Source organism: Mustela lutreola, chromosome 3, assembly GCF_030435805.1.
Source record: "Mustela lutreola isolate mMusLut2 chromosome 3, mMusLut2.pri, whole genome shotgun sequence".
NCBI lineage: Eukaryota > Metazoa > Chordata > Mammalia > Carnivora > Mustelidae > Mustela > Mustela lutreola.
In genome coordinates, this window is record NC_081292.1 from 50,003,387 (window position 1) to 50,024,997 (window position 21,611).

The following is a 21,611-nucleotide window of genomic DNA, read 5'->3' on the forward strand; positions in this document are numbered from 1 at the left end:
TGTATACTTCTTCATAGCAGACTGAGACTCATTAGCTCAAACTTTTACACTTCCAATTGTTTTTTATTTTTTTTTTTACACACCCAATTATTTTAAGCATAGTCCAAATAAACATATTTTTAGCCATTTAGAACTTGCTTGCTTTGCATATCGCACAAAACTGTGCTTCACTTGTAAACTTTGCTTAATAGGTAAGGTAAGCCCAGGACAATTAAGATCCCAAGCCACTGCTGCCTTTGGGGGCTCTCTGACTCAGAGTCTGCCTACTTGCTGCTGAGTGATAACACCTAGATATGCAAACCTTCCAACTGGAATCTCCTTTCCCCCAGGAATTCCCTTGTTGCCCTCCCCTTTTGGTTGGTGGCTTTCCAAGGCCTCTGAGAAGTCTCATGCTGTGAGTGTTTTCCTCTACATCCAAACCAGTTAAAGTGTTATCCAAATAAAGCTTGTGTCTCCTACCACCATGTCCTGATCTTATCTTTTTCCTTGATCAGCCTCAAAGTCTCTGGAACCCCCTAAAATGCAACAAATATTTATCTAGCACCTACTATATGAAGGATTGAAACAGACAAAAACCTTTTGTATTCTAATCAGGACACAGTATTTTGTATCTTAGAGGAGAGATAAGTGAACAAATAAATACATGGATAATATGTCAGGTGGTGAGGAATGATGGATGTTGCTTGGGGTAGAGTGGTAGAGGTGGTGTTGATGTTTCTGTGGAAGGAAAAGGTTAGTAATTGGCAGATAAATATTTCCCAACCACAGGGACATAAGAAGAGAATTTCACCTTCAGCTGATCTTTTCACAATATCAACTACAGGATTTTATCTTTTGGGGACAAATAAATGAGTATCTTATTGGGTCTGATAGTTTCTGCTTGTTTTTGGTATTTCTGTAAGAGAATGAGAGCTTGGAGCTGCCTATTCTGCCATTTTGCTGCCATCACATAATCTGTTTTGGTTTTAATCACAAACTTGCTAGCCTGTGGCTTGCATTTTTACTATGTTTATAGTATGTGTTCTTCTTGAAAAATTTAAAATGTATTTTTTTGGAAATTTTAAAATTTAAATACTGTGTAATCCAGATCTTTTTTTTTTTTATGACTTGTGCTTTTCATATTTAGTTAGCTGATCCCTGTTTTGATGCAGTAAACTACTCTCTTAAGTATTTCTAAATTTAAAATATATACTTTTTGCATTTAGGCCTAGCACCTTGCTTTTTTTTTTTTTTTTTTTAATGATACATGATGTGAGTTGGGAATCCATTTTTATTTTATCCTTGTCAACCAATAGTCCTAATGCCATGTATTCTGGTTTGCAAATAAAAATAATCTGGAAATCTATTTTTACACATATTCTATGTAGAAAAATTATAGGGTTTCAATTCAGAAAAACTTTTTTAAATTTAGGCCTTATCACTTACTGCCTCTGTAAGTTCATTCAACTGATTGAACTTTCTCTGATCCTGTTTCTTTACTTTTAAAATAATGGTTAGTAATGCCTATCCTTCAAAGTTATTTTGACAGTTAAAGACAATATATATACATAAAGTATCTGGAAGCACTAGATTTAAAAATTAAATATGTCTTAGTATTGCTTGTGTTATTATGTTTTATGTAACTCTCCTCTTGATTTATATTTTCTATTCTATTCAATTTAATTTATTGTATTCTGCCTTTTTTCTATTCCTGTTCTTGATGCTTTCCATATTTTTGCTGCTAGACTTTACCTTTATTTTTTTTTTTAAAGATTTTATTTATTTATTTGTCAGAGAGAGTGAGGACAGGCAGACAGAGTGGCAGGCAGAGGCAGAGGGAGAAGCAGGCTCCCTGCTGAGCAAGGAGCCAGATGTGGGACTTGATCCCAGGATGCTGGGATCATGACCTGAGCTGAAGGCAGCCGCTTAACCAGCTGAACCATCCAGGCGTCCCTAGACTTTACCTTTTAGGAGATCCTCAAAATTAAAGATTGCTTAGAACTTTTAAATGTTTATTTTTAAATAAACAGATAAACCAGATGTGAACCAATGCAGCATATTTTTCTTAAGGTATGCAAAGAGATATACTGTGTATAGAGACCCATTTTCTTCAGGAGAAGGGGCAGTATCTTCCCTCTGGTTCTATGTAGCCATACCTGAGGACATGATTTCCTTTGGAGTCAGGACTATTAGGTAGGAAATGTTAACCAGTAAGTAAACCAGTAAAGTAAATTAGCCACCAAGGTAAGTGCAGTAATCTTACATTTGGGGATTTTCACTATTTTAGCTCTCTTGTGAAAACATAAAGGCCATTTATAAAAAAAAATAGCCTCATATATAACCTTTGAAAGTGGCTTCACTATAACATATCATAAAAAAGAAAGTGACCTTGAGAACATCATGAGCTTATTTGAACTTTTTTTTTTTTTTTTGAATGCTTATCATGTCTGGGGAGAATTAATTATTCAAGAAGCAGTGAAATTATATTTTGTTTTGGTGTCTCAGTGCAATATCCCTGATCCTAATATGAGTCTCTTTGATGAGAATACAATAGCTTAGAAATACTGAATGCTGGGCCATCTGAGAGGAGCTAGAGCTGGAGCTAAACTCTGATCTGTGGCTAACATGTTAGAGAACATTGTAACGCATCAAAAGGAGAGTGTTGTCATGAAAATGGTGGAACTGGAGTTTTCTACCATCTTTCCCTCAAAGAACACTGATGTTGCAGTCATTCACAGATGACAGAACCTTTGTGCAAGTCCAGGAGTCCAGTAGTGAAGTTCTAGCATACTGCAGGAACAAAAATTTTGAGATTGGACACATTTTAAGAAGGTAAGATGGATAGCTTGACTTTACCCACATCATCCCTTCCCCAGTACAGCACAGCTCAGGCCTTCTTGATCTGTGATTTCTCCCGAAGGAGGAAGTCAAGGTATAAGTGAATGTTTAGCTTCAAGATACTGCTAAAGAGGCCCACTTAACTCTTGCCATATCCAGGTACTGAATTGTGGGCAGAATGATGGGGAGAGGTGAGTGGCTGGGAGAACAGCAGCCAGGGTCCAGAATGGAACAAATCAAAGGAATGTGGATCCTGCTAACCACATCACAGTCTCCTTCAAGCCTTCCTTCCATGAGCTGCTGGGAATCCCCCAACTCACTAACAGAGTGCTCTTAGTGCTCTGTGCACTTGATCTATATACAATCCCACTCCTTGGCTGGCTCCCTGGCCATGTTCTTGTGGGTGAAGAGAGAGCTTTTTCGGACAGCTGGGGAGTGTGTGCAGAAAGCTGGTTCAAATACGTGGGGCTGGGAGAAACCACAAACTTGAGCACTCAGCTTCATGCTAGAGAAAGCAAAGAGGCGACTGTTAGCACACAACCTGGCTTTTCAGTATCAAGAAAATGCATACAAGCTTAAGAATTCTGTCATAAGAGGGAGTTAGAAGTGTGGAACAGGTGTACCTGTAGAGAAGGGCTGAGAAAATCTCAGAGAATCTGTAGTAGGGCTGACAAGGTATTTCTCTCCCAAACGAGTCAATAAAGACTGAGGGAGGTGACTCCTTTAAATCCAAAAGCAATAAATCAAACTTTATTTTAAAGAACATGAAAAATGAAGGAAATATGATACCACCAGAGGAGTACAATAATGTTCCAGTAATCCAAAGATTAGAGATCTGTGATTTGCCTGATACAGAATTCATAATAGCAGTTTTTAAAAAAAAAAAGATTTTATTTATTTATTTGAGAGAGAGAGAAAGAATGATCAAGGAGAGCAGGTGAGGGAGAAGCAGACCCCCTGCTAAACAGCAGGGGTCTTATTTTGTGAGACCATCTATCTTAGGATGCTGGGATCATGACCTGAGGCAAAGGTAGAAACTTAGCTGAGTGAGCCACTCAGGTGCCCCCAAAATAGCAGCTTTAAGAAAGCTTAATGAGCTATAATAAAAAAAACCAGCTTAATGAAATCAAGAAAACAATAAATCAATAAAATGAAAGGTTTAACATATAGATAGAAATCACTGAAAACACCGAACAAATTCTGGAGCCAAAGAATACAATGAGTGAAACAAATAAAAAAACAATGGAAAGTATCAGCAACAGAATAGGTCAATCAGAAGAGAGAGTATAAAATATAGGTCTTTTGAAATTACCCACTTAGAGGAGAATGAAGAGAAAAGGATGAAAAAGAGCAAAGAAAATCTCTGTGAACTAGAGGATATCATTAGAGAAGTAATCTATGAATTATTAAAGTCTAGGGCAAAAGATGAAGGGGACAGAAAAGCTTATATAAAGAAGTAATGGCTGAGAACTTCTTAAATCTGGGAAAATACTTCAACATTAAGTCCACATCCAATGTCCATCTAAATATATACCCCACAATTTCAATCCAAAATGATCTTCTCCAAGATACATATAATAAAACTGTCTAAAATTAAAGACCAATAGATAGTTTTAAAACCAATAAGAGAAAAGAAAAATCATACAAGGCAATCACCAACAGGTTATTGAGCAGATTTTTCAGCAGAAACCTTGTAGTCCAGGAGGGAAATAAAAAACTAGAAAAACTAGAAGAAATCAATGAAACTAAGAGTTGGATTTTTGAAAACAAACAAAATTAAAATCCTTCCTTTTGATTAAGCAAGAGAGAAGACAAGTAAAATCAGAAGTGAAAAAGGAGACATTATAACTGTTACTAAAGAAATACAAAGAACTGTGAGACCAGTATAACAATGATACACCATGAAACTGGATAACCTAGAGAAATGGATAGGTTCCTAGAAATATACAACTTGCCAAGACTGAATCATAAGTAAATAGAAAATCTGAAAGGACCTATAACTAGTATGGAGATTGAATCAGTAATCAAAACCTCCCAACAAAGAAAGACCCAGGATTAGATGACTTCACCAAAGCATTCTACCGAACATTTAAAGAATTAATGCCAATTCTAAATCTGTTCAGAAAAGTCAAAGAGGAGGGAACATTTGCAGACTTATTTTGTGAGACCATTAACCTGATACCAAAACCAGACAAGAAACGACAACAAAAGAAAACTATAGGCCAATATCCCTGATGAACATAGATAGAAATTTTCTTAAAAAGATTTTATTTATTTATTTGACAGACAGAGATCACAAATAGGCAGAGAGGCAGGCAGAGGGGGTGGGGAAGCAGGTTCCCCACTGAGCAGAGAGCCCAATGCGGGGCTTAACCCCAGGGCCCTGAGATCAAGACCTGAGCTGAAGGCAGAGACTTAATGCACTGAGCCAACCAGGCACCCCAGATGCAAATATTCTTTTTTTTTTCTTTTCTTTTTTTAATATTTTATTTATTTATTTGACAGACAGAGATCACACATAGGCAGAGAGGCAGGCAGGGGGGCGGGGAAGCAGGTTCCCCACTGAGCAGAGAGCCCAATGCAGGGCTTGATCCCAGAACCCTGGGACCATGACCCGAGCCAAAGGCAGAGGCCTTAACCCACTGAGCCACCCAGGCGCCCCCCAGATGCAAATATTCTTAACAAAATACTAGTAAGCTTAATTCAACAGCGACTTAAGAGGATAACCCACTTCAACCAAGTAGGATTTATCCCTAGAATGCAAAGCTGATAATCTTAATAGATGCAAAAAAAAACGTATAAAATTCAACACTATGCTAAAAAGTAGGAATCAAGAGAGATTACCTAAATATGAAGGCTATATCTGACAAGTTCACAGTTAATATTATACTCAATGATTAAAAACCAAAGCTTTTCTACTTAGATCAGGAAAAGAACAAGAGATGTCCAATATTACCACTTCTATTCAACACGTTATTGGAAGTGCTAGCCAGAGCAGTTAGCCAAGAAAAAAAAAAAAAAACAGAAAACAGAAAACAAAAAAACCCAAAAAACATCCAAATTAGAAAGGAAGAAGTACAATAGTTTCTCTTTGCACCTGACATGATCTTAAATGTTGAAAACCGTAAAGGCTCCACCAAAAAACTGTTAGAACTGATATTTGAATTTAGAAAAGCTGCAGGATACAAAATCCGTTGTGTTTCAGTACACTAATAACCAACTAATTGCAAAGGAAATGAGAAAACTATCTCAATTTCAATAGCATCTTAAATAATAAAATGCTTAGGAAAAAATTTAGCCAAGGATGTGAAGGACTTGCACATTGAAGATATAAAACACTGATTAGGGTGCCTGGGTGGCTCAGTGGGTTAAGCCGCTGCCTTCGGCTCAGGTCATGATCTCAGGGTCCTGGGATCAAGTCCCGCATCGGGCTCTCTGCTCAGCAGGGAGCCTGCTTCCTCCTCTCTCTCTGCCTGCCTCTCTGCCTACTTGTGATCTCTCTCTGTCGAATAAATAAATAAAATCTTAAAAAAAAAAACACTGATTAGAAGAATAAAGAAAACACAAATAAATAGATTATCTTATGGTCATGAATTAAAAGACTTAATACCATTAAATATCCCTACAGTCCAAAGCTAGCTCTAGATTTAATATGACCCCTATCAAAATCCTAATAGCATTTTTTATAGAACCATTAAGAACAATTCTAGAATTCATTTGGAACCAGAAAATATCTCAGGTAGTGAAAACAATCTTGAAAAAGATCAAAACTGGAGACATCATACTCCCTGATTTCAGAGTGTATTACACAAAGCTGTTGTAATTAAAACAGTATGATATTCATATAAAGAGGGACACAAGGGTGTGCCTGGGTGGCTCAGTTGGTTAAGCATCTGCCTTCAGCTCAGGTCATGATCCCAGGGTCCTGGTATTGAGCCCCACACTGGGCTCCTTGCTCAGCAGGGAGTCTGCTTCTCCCTCTCCCTCAGCTCCATCCCTTGCCTGTGCTCTCTCTCTGTCAAATAAATAAAATCTTTGGGGGGGGAAAAAAAAGGACAGATACATAGACCAATGGAATAGAATAGAGAGTATAGAAAAAAATCCATACATATGTGGTAAACTGATCTATGATAATAATGCCAAGAATACACATTGGGAAAAGGATGGTCTCATCAACAAATGCTGGTGGGAAAGAGAGATATATACTTGTAAAATAATGCAAGTGGACCCTTGTCTAACATCATATAAAAAAAAATCAAAGTTGGGGCGCCTGGGTGGCTCAGTGGGTTAAGCCTCTGCCTTCGGCTCAGGTCATGATCTCAGGGTCCTGGGATCGAGTCCTGCATCAGGCTCTCTGCTCGGCAGGGAGCCTGTTCCCTCTTTCTCTCTCTCTGCCTGCCTCTCCATCTACTTGTGATTTCTCTCTGTCAAATAAATAAATAAAATCTTTAAAAAAAATCAAAGTAGATTAAAGACTTATACGTAAGACCTGTAAATACAAAATTCCTAGAAAAAACATAAGGGAAAATCCTCATGACATTGGTTTTGACAACAATTTCGTGAATATGAACCGAAAGCACAGAAACAAAAGCGAAAGTAAGTGGGCCTACATCAAACTAAACGTTTCTGCACAGCAAAGGAAGTAATAAATAGTGTGAAAAGACAACCTTTGGTATGGGGGAAATATTTGCAAACCATCTATCTGATAAGAGATTAATATCTAAACTATATTAAGGAAATCATCTTACTCAATAGTGAAATAACAACCTGTTAAAAAAAAAAGGACAAAGGACCTAAAAGGGGCATTTTTTCAAAGAAGACATGCAAATGACAATTAGGTATATGAAAAGATGCTCAATGTCACCGATTGTCAGTGAGATGCATATCAAAGCCACATGAGAGATCACATCACACCTGTTATGATAGCTATATATAAAAAAAGAACAGACAACAAATGTTGGAGATGTGGAGAAATTGAAACCATTGTGTCCTGTTGGTGGGAATATAAAATGGTGCAGGACTCCCTTCTTTTTTTTAAGGACTGAATAATATTCCGTTCTCTGCACATACCACTTTTTTTAATCCATTCATATATCAGTGGGCATTTATGTTGTTTCCACATTTTCCAGTGTTTTAATGAACATAAGAGTGCTCTTCCTGATCCTGATTTTGATTCTTTCTGATAAATGCTCAGAAGTGGGATTGCTAGGTCATATGGCAGTTCTATTTCAAATTTTTGAAGGTCATGATTGAGTCTGTTACACTTTTCAAAGATGAACACAAGGATTTGGAAGTAAAATACATTCTTTTAATTGGTATCACTGTGGAGAGTTTAGACCAGTGAGTAGGAAGCAGTATGTAGTTTTATTAATATAAATTTCAGACTTAGAATATTGCCTTTTTTTTTTTTTTGCATGTGCATCTTAATATCTGCTAGGCACTGTTCACCCATGATCTTGTCTTCCTGACAATGACTCTTTGATTTGGTTTGTTTGTTTGAGATATAATTAACATATAACATTATATTAATTTCAAGTGACACATAGCATTATATTAATTTCAGGTGCATATTAATTTCCTTCTATACACAGAAGTAGGCCTATTATACCTTTTAATCTGTTGGGTGTATGTGTGTGTTTTCATTTAAAAATTTTAACCTGAAAGAAAGTGGTAAAAAACATATAGTGTACTAGGAACTCGGGCTTCAATTACAAGTAAAAGAATTTGAATTGTAAAGAATTTGAATATGTAGCTGGGGGTTGGATTCGATATAGTTGGGGATTGGGCAGGAAGAGGGAAGTCTTGTGTATACTTGAGTGTATACACTTGAAAGCAAAGATTGTCTTTAAAATGTACCCATTCATTAACCATTTAGGGTTTCTTATTTACAAAACAATTTCTTCAAGATGTTTTTCTCCTGTTGAAATACCATCATCCTGGTCTTCAGGTGGTGAAACATTAAATAGTAATTGTAAATAACAAGTGACTTTGTCAAAACAAACATAATGTTGATTAATGTGAACATGAAGCCAGTAACATAGAAGTCCACTAAAAATAAAGATAAACCCATATATATACTCTACTTTAGGAGACTGAATCATTGGTGTCAAAATTAGAAACAAAGATATAGCTATGGATCCCAATACAAATGGCAAATGCACCTGAAAGTTAAAAAAAAAAAGAAAAGAAAATTAGCGATGACTTTTTCCTCAAAAGTTTCTATAAACAATATAAGAACATTCCCTTTCTATTTGGAACAAATGTTTCTAAACACCAGGGAGAAAAGTGCAAATATATTTTCACATGTATTTAAGGAGACAGTCTCAGTATTGTATTATAGAAAGTAAGTCAGTGGCAGACTAAATAATTGTAAAAAGGTGGAACTGTATTTATTTATTTATATTTATTCCATAGTTCTTATGATTACCTACTCTATTGATCAGGTATTGTCAATTATTTGCTAAAATCAGTACTTTATTTTTTGGCATAGGAAAAAAGATATAGGAAATCTTTGTCAAAAAATAAAAAATTGACTCTGTCATACTAGTATTAGTCATTGAAGTTTGCTTTGTTTTGGGAATTTGGAAACCAGCCATGCACAGCATAACTGTAATATTTAGTTATAATGTTTCTTTAATCGGGCATGTGCCAGTTTTTCCTGGAGAAGCACTAATAACTAATAAAAACAACAGAAAGACTGGAATCAGAAAAGTCTGGTTGGAAATGCAAGCTTTACTTTTTTTTTTAATACGTTATTTATTTGAGAGAGAGAGAAAGAGAGAGAGAGACTATGAATCAGGAAAGGGTCAGAAGGAGGAGAGGGCGGAAACAGACTTCCTGCTGAGAGCGGAGACTGATCCCAGGACCCCCAGATCTTGACCTGAGCTGAAAAGTCAGATGCTTAACCAACTGAGCCACTGAGGCACCCCCAAACTCTGCTATCTTAATTGCTCATTCCTTCAAGAAATAGTCACTGAATTCCTATGTGCCATTTGCTATACTAGGGATATAGAGGTATTAGGACAAATAAAGAAGGTTCCTCTTCAAGGACCTTAGTGCCACTGTCTAGTTGTATCATTTTGGGCTATTTAATTAATCTGGTCCTCAGAACCATTTCCAGAAAGGAGCCAGGAGAAGGTCCTGAACTGCCAGTCCTGTGGGGCTTTCACCACCAGCGGCCACGGTCACTGTCACTGCACAGTGAGACCCTTGGGACTCTGCACCTTGTTTCAAGTGAAGGAAGCTACATGGTGGGCTGGTGCGTGCTACAAGAGAAATGTGTTGAGGGGTTTTTAATAAAATATTTATGATATATCTGTGTTATTGCCATTTAAATATTAAGCTGATGTTGGGGGGAAAATGGGTCCTCTCAGACCCATTTGCAAAATGAAGTTTTATCTAATGCTGATCTTCTGAAGTCTTCTTGAGAATTGTGTAAAGGGTACTTCAGTAGCATGTGCTCAACAAAATGGCATTTCTTAATTAACTTTGTAACAGTGATTTGTACACATTTCTTAAACTTCTGTGAAGCTAAGAAGATTCTTGATTGAAAAATTTATTTTTATTTCTCTGAACTGCCTAGTAGAGTGCCTGAAACACAGCAGATAGTTACTGCATATTTGTTGAACAAATGGATGGCTCGAATCCAAGATATTATCATTCACCTTTTTCAACAGGAGGCATAGCTAAAGAAGGAGCCATTTTGAGGAAAAGAAAGGATTATCTAGACCAGTGTTTCTTAAATATGGCCAGTGGACCTCTTTGGATAAGAACTCCCAAGATAATTGATAAACATATAGATTCCTAGGGCCCAACTGACACCTACTGAATTAGAATCACCTGGTGTGAGTCTGGGAATTCATATTTTAAAAAGCACACTCAAGTGGTTATTATGGTCACTGGTATGAAATATGGGACTCTTGTTTTACTTTCCACATAGTCCCTACAGCCAGAAAGTATCTAAATGGACTATTTTGATTATATTTATGATATGATTAAAGAATAAACCAGACCATTTGAAACCTCTTAGGATTTATATCATAGCAAGGTATGGCTTGCATTATACTAAGGCAAAATAGATGAAAATAAGAAAGAGAAAGAGGGAAATAAACACCCATAATGAATTTGGTTCACAAAATGCATGCCACAAAACCTCATATAGATTCTGAGAGCAGGTCATCATAAAGTATAAGCAAAATCTGTTAGTTAGGAGAGACCCAAATATGATCCTAAGATCAGAAAAAATTTCCTAAATAAGTCCTTACGGGATATAATCTTTACCTAGGATAATTATGTAATCTCTGAATTTTGGAATTCTCTTGGATAAGCAGGTTGACTAAGTGAACCTCTGCAGCCTCTTTGGCCTGAATCTACTCATGCTTCTTCCTAATTCATTCTCTATACTATCGGCAGAATGGTCTTTTTTGAATGAGTCTGATTATTTATTATGCATATGATTGCTTAGGTTGTTACTACATTACACAGGTATTCCCATGTAAGGGGACAGAAGGGAGCTGATATCTGGCTTGTGTTTTCTGCTCACTAGGCTCTGTGCCTGGACATGGAGCTATGTCCACCTAGAAGAAGGGATGCTTTTTTATATTTTCACAAAGGTACTCTAGGAGCCTGCAGTGGCTCTACTGGCATTAACTAGAAGACTGTGCTTTTATTTTAAGTTCAGGTTCACAATTTTATAATCACCCAAACTGATGCTTAGATTAATATCTTATAGAAAACAAGGACTCTATCAAGGACATAATAAAAAATGGAATGCCACATCACCTATGCTGGGATGAGCACTGAAGGGTGATTTTGAATTGGGCCAATATTCCCCACCCCAAAGCATTATTATGTAGTTCCTAGAAGATGAAAATAAATAACATTATTTTCCTTCTAGAGAATCAATTTTGACCTTTTACTCCTTAAAAATCAAGCCAAAAAGTAGCTCAATACAGCCAATTATACATCAGTAAACTGGGACATGCAGGTCCAGATCAGATGTTTTATAAATTCAACTAAAGATTGGTTAGGAGCATCCCCTGTAGATTAAAAAAAATTATATTCTAGATAGAGAGTAGATATTTAATATTAGCATTTTTATCTTTATTTACCTTATAAGGTCTAGGTAGATTGGGTTCCTGGTACCTTAGTTTAAGTAAACCTATCATATACAGCCCTCTTAAAACCCAGGTTGCTAATCCTGAATATTTTATTAAATTGATTAAATCTGAGGATATAATAAGAAAAGAAGCTAAAATGATTATCTGGGTGATAGCAACAGTTGGACTGAAGTAGTTATTGAGCATAGAGAAGATCAAAGGCAGTTGTCCTTCTTGGCTTGCTGTGTAGAACAGTCTTGAGGCTGAAAGTATTGTACAACACATGTTGCTAACTATTGAAGTTGAAATCCCAAACGAAATGACCCATTGCATGGAAGGGATTACTTTGTCCATCCAGGTGACAGCAACAGCATCTAAAAGATTTTTTCAGAAAAGTCAGTCACTTTTGCTTCATTTCAAATATGGCAGTAATTCTTTACTTCTTACATCTGTACTCTTTGTAATAAGATTTTGCCCCTCTTTCTAAGAGGGAGTGCATTTCCTTATCAATTCTATTTTGGCCAATCAAATGCATTCAAAATAGTGGTTTGCCAGCTCTGAGCCTACACCTTGAGAGGTATCACAGACTTCGGTTTATTCTCTTGGGACACTACTTAGGACCGTCTAACAAACTCATTGAATTCTGTCAGAGACAAGCCATAGTAACTCTGGAGCCATGAAACTGCACCTTACAGACTTCAAAATGCAGGGAGCTTCACTGATCTCAGGCCCCAGCACAACACTGGCACAATGAAATCTGTTGTGGTATTTCTGCCAAAGGCATGCTCTTACAGGTTGTTCTCAGCTAATGACTATGAGGTAGAGACACCAAGAGGTACTCATGTTTCTGATGGCCAACTTTGGCTAAAGGGCCCCCTGGCAGATGTGCCAAACCTTCCCTTTACTACCTATCAATCTATGGTGTTGTTACCTATCTTCCCCTTTTATTTTTTAGCTTCACTTTGAGTCCAGCTTGCATTGTGGTCCCATGGCTCTCAAGCCTTACCTGGCTTCCTTCTTGGTTTCTCTAATGCAAGCATTTTTTTAAAATAAAGTTCTTGCACATTTAATTATTTATTGGCATTTGCTTCTCTCTCTGTCTTTTAACTGTGTTGACTTTCTTTCTTAAGATTTTATTTGTTTTAAAAAAGATTTTATTTATTGATTTGAGAGAGCCTGTGCACATGAGCAGGGGTAGGGAGAGGGAGAAGCAGACTGCCCACTGAGAGTGCAGCCTGATCCCAGGACCCCGGGAACATGACCTAATTGGAAAGCAGATGCTTAACAAACTAAGCCACCTAGCACCCCTAAGATTAATTTTTGAATAATCTGTACACGCAATGTGGGGCTTGAACTCACAAGCCCAATATCAAGAATTGCGCACTCTACTGACTGAGCCAGCTAGGTGCCCCTGGCATTTGCTTCTTAAATGACTCAAACGTCCTACCATCTTAGCACCGCCCCCTCCAAATAGGAAAGCATGGCCAACCTAGGTATAGCTGTTTATCTAAACTGCAGGGGGCTGCAGACACATGTATGACTAGCAGGCAACCAGAACTGCCTTGCTGAGCCCAGCACAAGTTGCCAGCTTGTAGAACTGTGAACCAAATAAGTGATGGTTGTGAGGCGGTGCATTTTGGGCAGGCTTATTTTGCAACAATAGATAAATGATACAGCCATAAGTACTATGATGAAAAGTAAAAAAGGAAAAGATATTCAATGGGGTAAATATTACATGCTTCATTAAGACAAATAACTGGTACAGTTCTGTCCCTCATTTTAATAGTTAAGAAAAAAAATCTCCTTTAGTGTGTTTCTATATTCCTGTGAGACCAAATTGTGGAAAAGTGTAATGGTAACCTGTTAATGTTTACTTCTTAAAATATGTATTTTCCGGGGTGTCTCGGTGGCTCAGTGACCTCTGCTTTCCGCTCAGGTCATGATCCCAAGCTCCTGGGATCAAGCCCCGCATTGGGCTCTCTGCTTGGCTGGGGCCAGCTTCCCCACTCTCTTTCCGTCTGCCTCTCTGCCTACTTGTGATCTCTGTCAAATAAATAAATAAAATCTTTAAAAAATTTGTATTTTCCTTTTAGAAGCAACATAACATTTTTGTACTAGTGTCAGAGAAGATACATAAGGCCACCTTTTGACTTTTTGAAACTTGTATAGTTTTTTCAAAATAAATTTCAAAGCTTCTTATTTTTGTAAAGGCTTTGCACATCAGACTGATCCTCTTTGTGACCTTTGCCTTAAAAACCCCTCCGCTGCGGATGAATTCTAGTTACGGAAGCGACCCACTGTCTTGGTTGTAGTCACAGCTCCTCCCAAACCACACAGTGTGTTTGTACATGGTTGTACACTTCTGTGCCTGTCTATACAACATTTTTGTAGTTTATGTATTTTTGCTGCTATATTACTTGATTTCCTCGAGAATAAAGACTGAGTTGTTCTCAGTAAATGAACTTTCTAGATAACTTCTTTCAAGAGTAACTATTTTTTTAAAATTAAGATTTGGTGGAATTTTTTGGATGTATTTCAAATACTCCTCTGCCTTTTAAAAGTGAATAGAATTACCATTTTCCTTCCTTCTTTTTAAAAAAGATTTTTTATTTATTTGAGAGAGAGAGAGAATGAGAAAGAGTGGGGAGGAGAGGAAGAAGCAGACTCCTCAATGAGCAAGGAGCCCTATTCGGGACTCGATCCCAGAACTCTGGGACCATGACCTGAGGCCAAGGCAGATGCTTAACTGACTGAGCCATCCAGGTGTCCCAATTTAGCATTTTCTTAAAGACTTGACATTTTCATAAAAATTTATTACTTGATTTTGTGGAAATATTATTTGACATTGGAAAAATATTTTTTCTGATCCTAAGTACAACATGCTAATCATGGAAAATATGAACAATATAAAAAAGGAAGTAAAACTGTGACACCACTTATTATTAACCTTTTGTTGTATCCCTGTTTAGTCACATCTGTGTGTGTCTCTTATATGATTATTTTTTAATGTAACTTATTATCCCATATATATTAATATGTATTCATACTATTACTTGCATTGCTAATAGGCCCTGCTAGTGGTGGTACTGCTTTGATTTGGTTTGTTTGTATTGAGGCATTTTAGAATGGTGGTTGAAAACACGGGTTTTGGATTTGGATTTGGATTTGGGTTTGAGTCTGTCAGTTACTAGGTGTGTACCTTTGAGCACCATACTTAGTGGAACGGAGAAGAGTGTTTCGTTTGAAGATCAGGTCTTGCAACTTGCTGTCTACATTTACAACACATTACCTTCAGTAACCTGGACAAGGTGCAGTCTCTTATCATGAGAAGTGCATGGTGTTGGAGACACATTTTTGAATCTTAACTCTGTCCATCACTTTAGTTCCCTGAGCTCCAGTTTCCCTATCTACAAAATGAAGAATGTACTGCCTATTCCAAACAGTTAATTTGAGGATAGGTATTGGGGTGTACCCCAAGGGTGGAAATTCTTCTGACAAAGTATCTCTTCTTTGCTTTCTTGATATGATTCCTCCTATTTCTCCTCATCTCTTTCCCCTTTCTCTTCCATGGCGCTCTCCTCCTCCTCTTTCTCTTTCTAATTCCTGTCTCACATTCTACAACACTTAGACCTCCATCCTTAGCATGTAGCCCCTTCTTTATAGATTGTTTAGATGACTATTTTTCCTCTCCTTATAAAAACCAAAGCATGAACACATCATGTTTGTATTCTTATGGGTGTATCAAACATATCTACAGTTCACAGGAGACCATGTTTATTGAGAGTAGGTAGTTGTAGTGACTAGTTCCTCTTTGTCTGGGCACATTCATACCTGTAGAGATGATTTCCTGAGGGGTCAAAACTGCCAGGTAGGATATATTCACCAATACGTAAATCACAGCCACTGTGGGAAGGACAGTAATCAGAGATTTGGGAATATTCTCACCAGGATTCTTTATCTCTCCTGAAAAACACAAATAAACTCATCAGAAAAGGAAATACTGTGGGACTTATGAAAAGTTCTTTGTAATGAAGAGGAGGAGGAAGTATTATTCATGTATTTGCTGCTTCCTCATCTGCTTGGTCTGATTCTGCATTGGTCCTGCACATATTTGGCCTGAAAGCTTAGATTTCTTACTATTTTGTACCATTTTGTTAAAAATTATGATTCGGAACTTATACTATGAGTAAAATCTCTCTATGTATATGTGTGTGTATACACACACACACACACACACATATATATATATATAAAATATATATATATACACACACACATATATAAAATCTGATACTTTTATCTTTTACAAATAGACTATATTAATATATTTCTTACATAATTGATACTTAAAATATTTTGAAAAAATACTAGAATAAAATGCAGTAAATTCCGAGATTGGTCTTAATTTTCTTTTGAAAACTTTATAAAATTTCCAAGTTTTTTTTTTTTTAAAGATTCTATTTATTTATTTGACAGAGAGAAATCACAAGTACACTGAGAGGCAGGCAGAGAGAGAGAGAGGGAAGCAGGCTCCCTGCCAAGCAGAGAGCCCGATGCGGGACTCAATCCCAAGACCCTGAGATCATGACCTGAGCCAAAGGCAGTGGCTTAACCCACTGAGCCACCCAGGCGCCCATAAAATTTCTAAGTTTTAAATAAGGGACATGACCTGGGGAATACTAAATTCCACATTTTCTATATAAATGATTGTACACTGAGCCTTAATGATGACTGTGATACATCCAACTAGTGCAGAAAGATTAAATTTGATTGTAAAAAACTAAATGAATCAGCTCTAGCTTTCTCTACAGAGTTGTAGACAAAACTTATGCCTGCTGCAAAAGTAGTTCAGAGATGAATTTACCTGCTATGTTGATCAGGACTGATGTACCAGAATATGCAAATAATCCTTGAAGAAAGGCTTCTGCAATCTGTGAGACACCAGGAAGTTCAGCATCGAAAGCTTTCTCAAACCTGGCCACATTTTCCTTTTTCCCAATCCCTATCAGAACAATCCCAGTAAGGGAAATGAAGCAGAGGACAGCCATTTTCACCAAAATGCTGATAGTTTGAAACCAAGCCACTGTTAGCACCCCTCGAGCATTAAGAAGTCCCAATGACCACAAAGTAGCCAAAGCTAGACATTTCTTAAGTAACTCTGGGGCTGGGCACCTGGTATAGAAAGGCTGAATTAGATAGGTAGATATTATCAAGCTTTGAGTAGCTATTCCTAAGGGATAAGTAAAAAGTTTGATCCAAAGACTGAGGAAAGCAACAGAAGATCCAAGAGATCTTTTGAGGAAATAGTAAGGTGCTCCACTTCTAGGGAAGGTGGTCCCCATCTCTGCGAGACTGAGAGCGGTGATCATAGTCAGAACAGCACAAGCAGCCCAAATACTCAGGGAAACAGCTATGTTCAATGAGGAATATTTTAATACCCCTTTGGGAGACACAAAGATTCCTGCACCTGTTGTGACACAAAATAATAAAATATTTCCATGGAAAAATCCTATTGCCCTCAGGAGTTGCATGCTTTTTCCTTTTCTTTTTTTAATCCTGAAAGCTAATCTAAAAATTTCATGTGGATTGCTTACTTTTATACACTTCCCCCATGATTCTTCTGCAGCATGCTTTGATTTAGCCATCATCCTTACATAAGCATTTTTTTGAACTTAACTCTGTTTTAGAGATGATTAACTGGTGAATTGTTCTAAGAATTTGTGAACATCTTTAGAGTGTTCCAGAGTTAAAATGTTTCACATGTTAATTATTTAAAAATTCAAATATGCCTGGTGATGATTGCACAACATTGTGACTATAATTAACGCCACTGAATTGTACACTTAAAGATGCTCAAAATGGTCAAAATGTATATAATGAAATTTTACCACAAGTTTAAAAGGTTATTAATGTAATATACCAAAAAACTCCATCTAACTGTACAATTTAAAGGGATAAATTGTTTGGTACCTGAATTTTATCTCAGTAAATCTGTTTTAAAAAATCATATTTGCCACTAAACAAGTTGGTGAAAGCTAATTAAGAAAGAAAGATTTAAGTTCTGGGCAGAGATTTTTCCTTTTCCAAAGAGAGGAACCGTAGTTTAATGTAAAAAATATAAACTTTTAAGTAGGCCAAGTTTTGAATCCACATCTGACACTGAGCAGCTGCATGATTTTTAGTAAGTTGTTTTATTTCTTTGAATACATATTTCCTCATCTCTAAAATGAGGGTGATAATTTCATTTTATCATAGAGTCATTTCCATGGAACTATGCGAAGCACCTGTTGGAGTAGTGACCTTCATGGCTTAATAATTGCACTTGTGTGGACTTCTGCCTGATGCATTGCCCAAGAAGTTAGTGACCTGAAAAACATTGTTCACAGCTTCTGTGGGTCAGAAATTTGGATGCTGGTAGCTGGGACCTTTGGCTTTAAGTCTCTCATGAAGCTTCAGTCATCTGCTGGCTGGAACTGTAATAATCTCAAGGCTCCTCTGGGGAAGGATCCACTTCCAAGTTCACTCATACGGTTGTGATTCAGTTTATTGAAGACTGTTGGACCAAAGGCCTCAGTCTCTCAAAACTATTGGCTGGAGACCTTTCTTTGTTCTTCCTCTGTGGATTTCCTAATAGGGCAGATCACAGTGTGGCATCTGGCTTGTTCCATCAGAGAAGAGATGATAAGAAAGAAGTCTTGGAAGTGACATCCCTTCACTTTTGCTGTATTCTATTCATTGGAAATAAGAATTCCCTAGTTCTGCCCACACTCAAGGGAAGAGGATTAATTTAACACATTAATACCAGGAGGCAGAGGTCATTTTGGCCATCTTAGCGTAATAGTTTAGGTTATATATAATGAAATTATTTTGTGGAAGCACTCATTCTTTTATTACAATTTGATGTCAATATTGTCCCTGTAGATATAAACCAATCTATTAATAAACATATTTAGGAGCTTCCAGGTCCAGGGTAATATCTCATATTTAATAATGTAATATTCAAAATGTCCAAGATACCATAGAAAATCATTCAATATACCCAGGAACTCTCAACTTGAATGAAGAAAGATAACAGACACCAATATTGAGATGACAATAGATTTTGGAGTTATCTGGCAAGGATTTTAAAGTAGTCATCATAAAAATTATTCAATAAGCTTGTACAAACATGCTTGAAAGAAATAAAAAAATAGAAGGAGCCAGGAAAAAAATAGAATATATAAAGAGAAACCAAATGGAAATTTTAGAACTGAAACGTATAATAAATTAAAAACTCGGTGAATGGGCTCAACAGCAGAATGGAGAACACAAGGAACGAATCAGTGAACTTGAAAATAGAGTAGTCAAAATACTCACCTTGACAATAGAAAGAAAATGAACTTAAAAAAAAAGCAGTATCTGAATGATTTTTGTGGGAATATAATACAAGATCTAACACTTGTGTCTTTGGTGTTCCAGAAAAGAGGAGAAAGGGGATAAGCCTGAAAAATATTTAAAGAAATGACAGCTGAAAATTTCCCAACTTTGTCAAAAGATATAAAGCTGCATATATAAGACAGAGAATGAGTCCTAAACATGATAAATCCAAAGAAATCCACCCCAAGAAAATTGTAAACTTCTAAACACCAAAGATGAAAAATTTGAAAGCTACAAGACAAATGACTTTTCACTTTTAAAGGAAATACAATTTGAATAAATATATTTATTTAGGCCATTACAGTCTCCAAATCACATGTGCAGCTTGTGTCATATGCAAGTGTTAATACATCCAATATTTTAAAATACATTCAATTTTTTAAAAAGATTTTATTTATTTATTTGACAGACAGAGATAACAGGTAGGCAGAGAGGCAGGCAGAGACAGAGGAAGGGAAACAGGCTCCCTGCTGAGCAAAGAGCCAGATCGGGGCTTGATCTCAGGACCTGGAGATCATGACCTGAGCTGAAGGCAGAGTCTTTAACCCATTGAGCCACACAGGCACCCCTCAATATTTTTTTTATTAACTCATACATTCATTCACCCATTATTTGTTTGCAGCAGGATAAAATACAGAAAAATTAATTTGTGATTTTTTTTTTGGTCTATTGTTTACTTCAGTTAACAAAAATTTATTGAGCACTTAACTGTGTAAAGCTCATAGCAGGCAAAGACTTTTTGTATTCTAGTCAGGCAGACAGAAATACTTCTTTTTTTTTTTTTTTTTTAGATGCTTTTAAAAAAATTTATTTATTTGACAGAGAGAAATCACAAGTAGATGGGGAGGCAGGCCTAGAGAGAGGACGAAGCAGGCTCCCTGCTGAGCAGAGAGCCCGATGTGGGGCTCAATTCCAGGACTCTGGGATCATGACCTGAGCCAAAGGCAGAGGCTTAACCCACTGAGCCACCCAGTTGCCCCCAGAAATACTTCTTTATCTTTGTCAAGAGAAAGAAAAGTAAACACAAAAACACATATATGCAATATGTCAGATGGCGATGACTGATGAATGTTGATAGTGGTAGTGGTAATGGTAGTGTTTGTGTGGAATGAAAAGGTTGATAGTTAACGGATAATATTTTCCTAAGCACAGGGACATTTGAGAAAAGTTTTATCCTTAATTAAACTTATTGCAATTGGAGATAAATGAATATCTTGCAGATGCTTTATTTACTAATTCCTGATTGAAGGATGTTCTTTTTTTTTTTTTTTTTTGACAGAAAGAGAGAGTGAGAGAGGGAACACAAGCATGGGGGAGCTGGAGAGGGAGAAATAGGTTCCCTGTTGAGCAAAGGGCCAGATATGGGACTTGATCCCAGGACACTGGGATCATGACCCCAGGTGAAGGCAGACTCTCAATGACTGAGCCACCCAGGCACCCCTAAAGGATGTTCTTCTTAAGCATGCTGTAGCTGGCTGTTTGGATTATTTCTTGTATAACTTACGATTATTGAATTAGAGCTTCACTTATGAAAGAGAGCCAGACCTGGGTCAGTCCAAGTATATAGGACTCAAAGGTATTTAAGCTTAGGGGCAAGAATATTGGCAAAGGAGGTTTGAAGTGATTGAATATTCATATATTTTGAAAGTAGACACCACACAACTGCTGCTGGATTGGATGTGGGGTTGTAAGAGGTGGACAGCAATAAGACTGGCCAAGGTGTGTGGGCCTGGCACTGGAAGACTGGAGTTGCCTTTATAGTTTTCTATTGCATAAATATATCTCTTTGCCTTTGGAGAACATCTTTTTCACCATTAAATTCAATGCAGCAGTGAACATCCTTTACAGTTTATTCTTAGATACATGTTTGAGTTTCTCTAGGATATGCATAGGGAGTGGAATTGTTAGATGACATGGTACTGCTGTTTTATTAGATGGTTTCAAATTTCACTTCTTTGCCGACACAGTATTGTCAGACTTAAAGTTTTTGCTGATGGATGTGAAATTATATTTCAAAAGTATATTGGTCTTTGCCCATATTATACATGTTTATTCTATTTTCTGTATTTTCCATCTCTTATTTCTCTTTCCATGTTTCTGTCTAGGTGTTTTATTTTGATATACATCTAGTTCACCAATTACATGTTGTCAAATGCTTCTAGGGGAAAGGTGATGCTAAATGTGAAGTTAACCTCTTTTGGTTTCCTTTTTTTCTAGGACTCTGACTCCTTAAGCCCTTGCTGCTTGACTTATTTCTAGTTCTTGCAAATAGACACTTTT

At 36.9% G+C, this 21,611-nt stretch overlaps 1 protein-coding gene across 2 annotated transcripts; it reads right to left on the bottom strand.

Moving 5' to 3' along the window:
- Positions 1-8,103: 8,103 nt before the first annotated feature.
- On the bottom strand, positions 8,104-17,495 carry LOC131826650 (solute carrier family 7 member 13-like). Of its 2 annotated transcripts, XM_059166111.1 has the most exons (5): positions 17,383-17,487; positions 16,780-16,917; positions 15,747-15,878; positions 11,928-12,289; positions 8,104-8,978 (listed from the first exon to the last, which is right to left on the bottom strand). In XM_059166111.1, exons 1-5 carry the CDS (start codon positions 17,444-17,446, stop codon positions 8,703-8,705), a joined length of 972 nt encoding a protein of 323 aa, XP_059022094.1. In that variant the 5' UTR covers positions 17,447-17,487; the 3' UTR covers positions 8,104-8,702. The 2 variants fall into 2 exon arrangements, with proteins under 2 accessions (XP_059022094.1, XP_059022093.1); XM_059166110.1 differs by having other exon boundaries at positions 16,780-17,495.
- Between the last annotated feature and the right edge of the window lie 4,116 nt (positions 17,496-21,611).

Bases quoted from the DNA above. Each gene is read 5' to 3' on its own strand.
- LOC131826650 (XM_059166110.1), bottom strand. From the start codon at position 17,446: ATGCAACTCCTGAGGGCAATAGGATTTTTCCATGGAAATATTTTATTA. The intron at 15,879-16,779 runs GTAAATTCATCT...TGTGTTTTTCAG, and splicing joins AGTCCTGATCAACATAGCAG to GAGAGATAAAGAATCCTGGT. The intron at 8,979-11,927 runs GTAAATAAAGAT...TTTAACTTTCAG, and splicing joins ATCTACCTAGACCTTATAAG to GTGCATTTGCCATTTGTATT.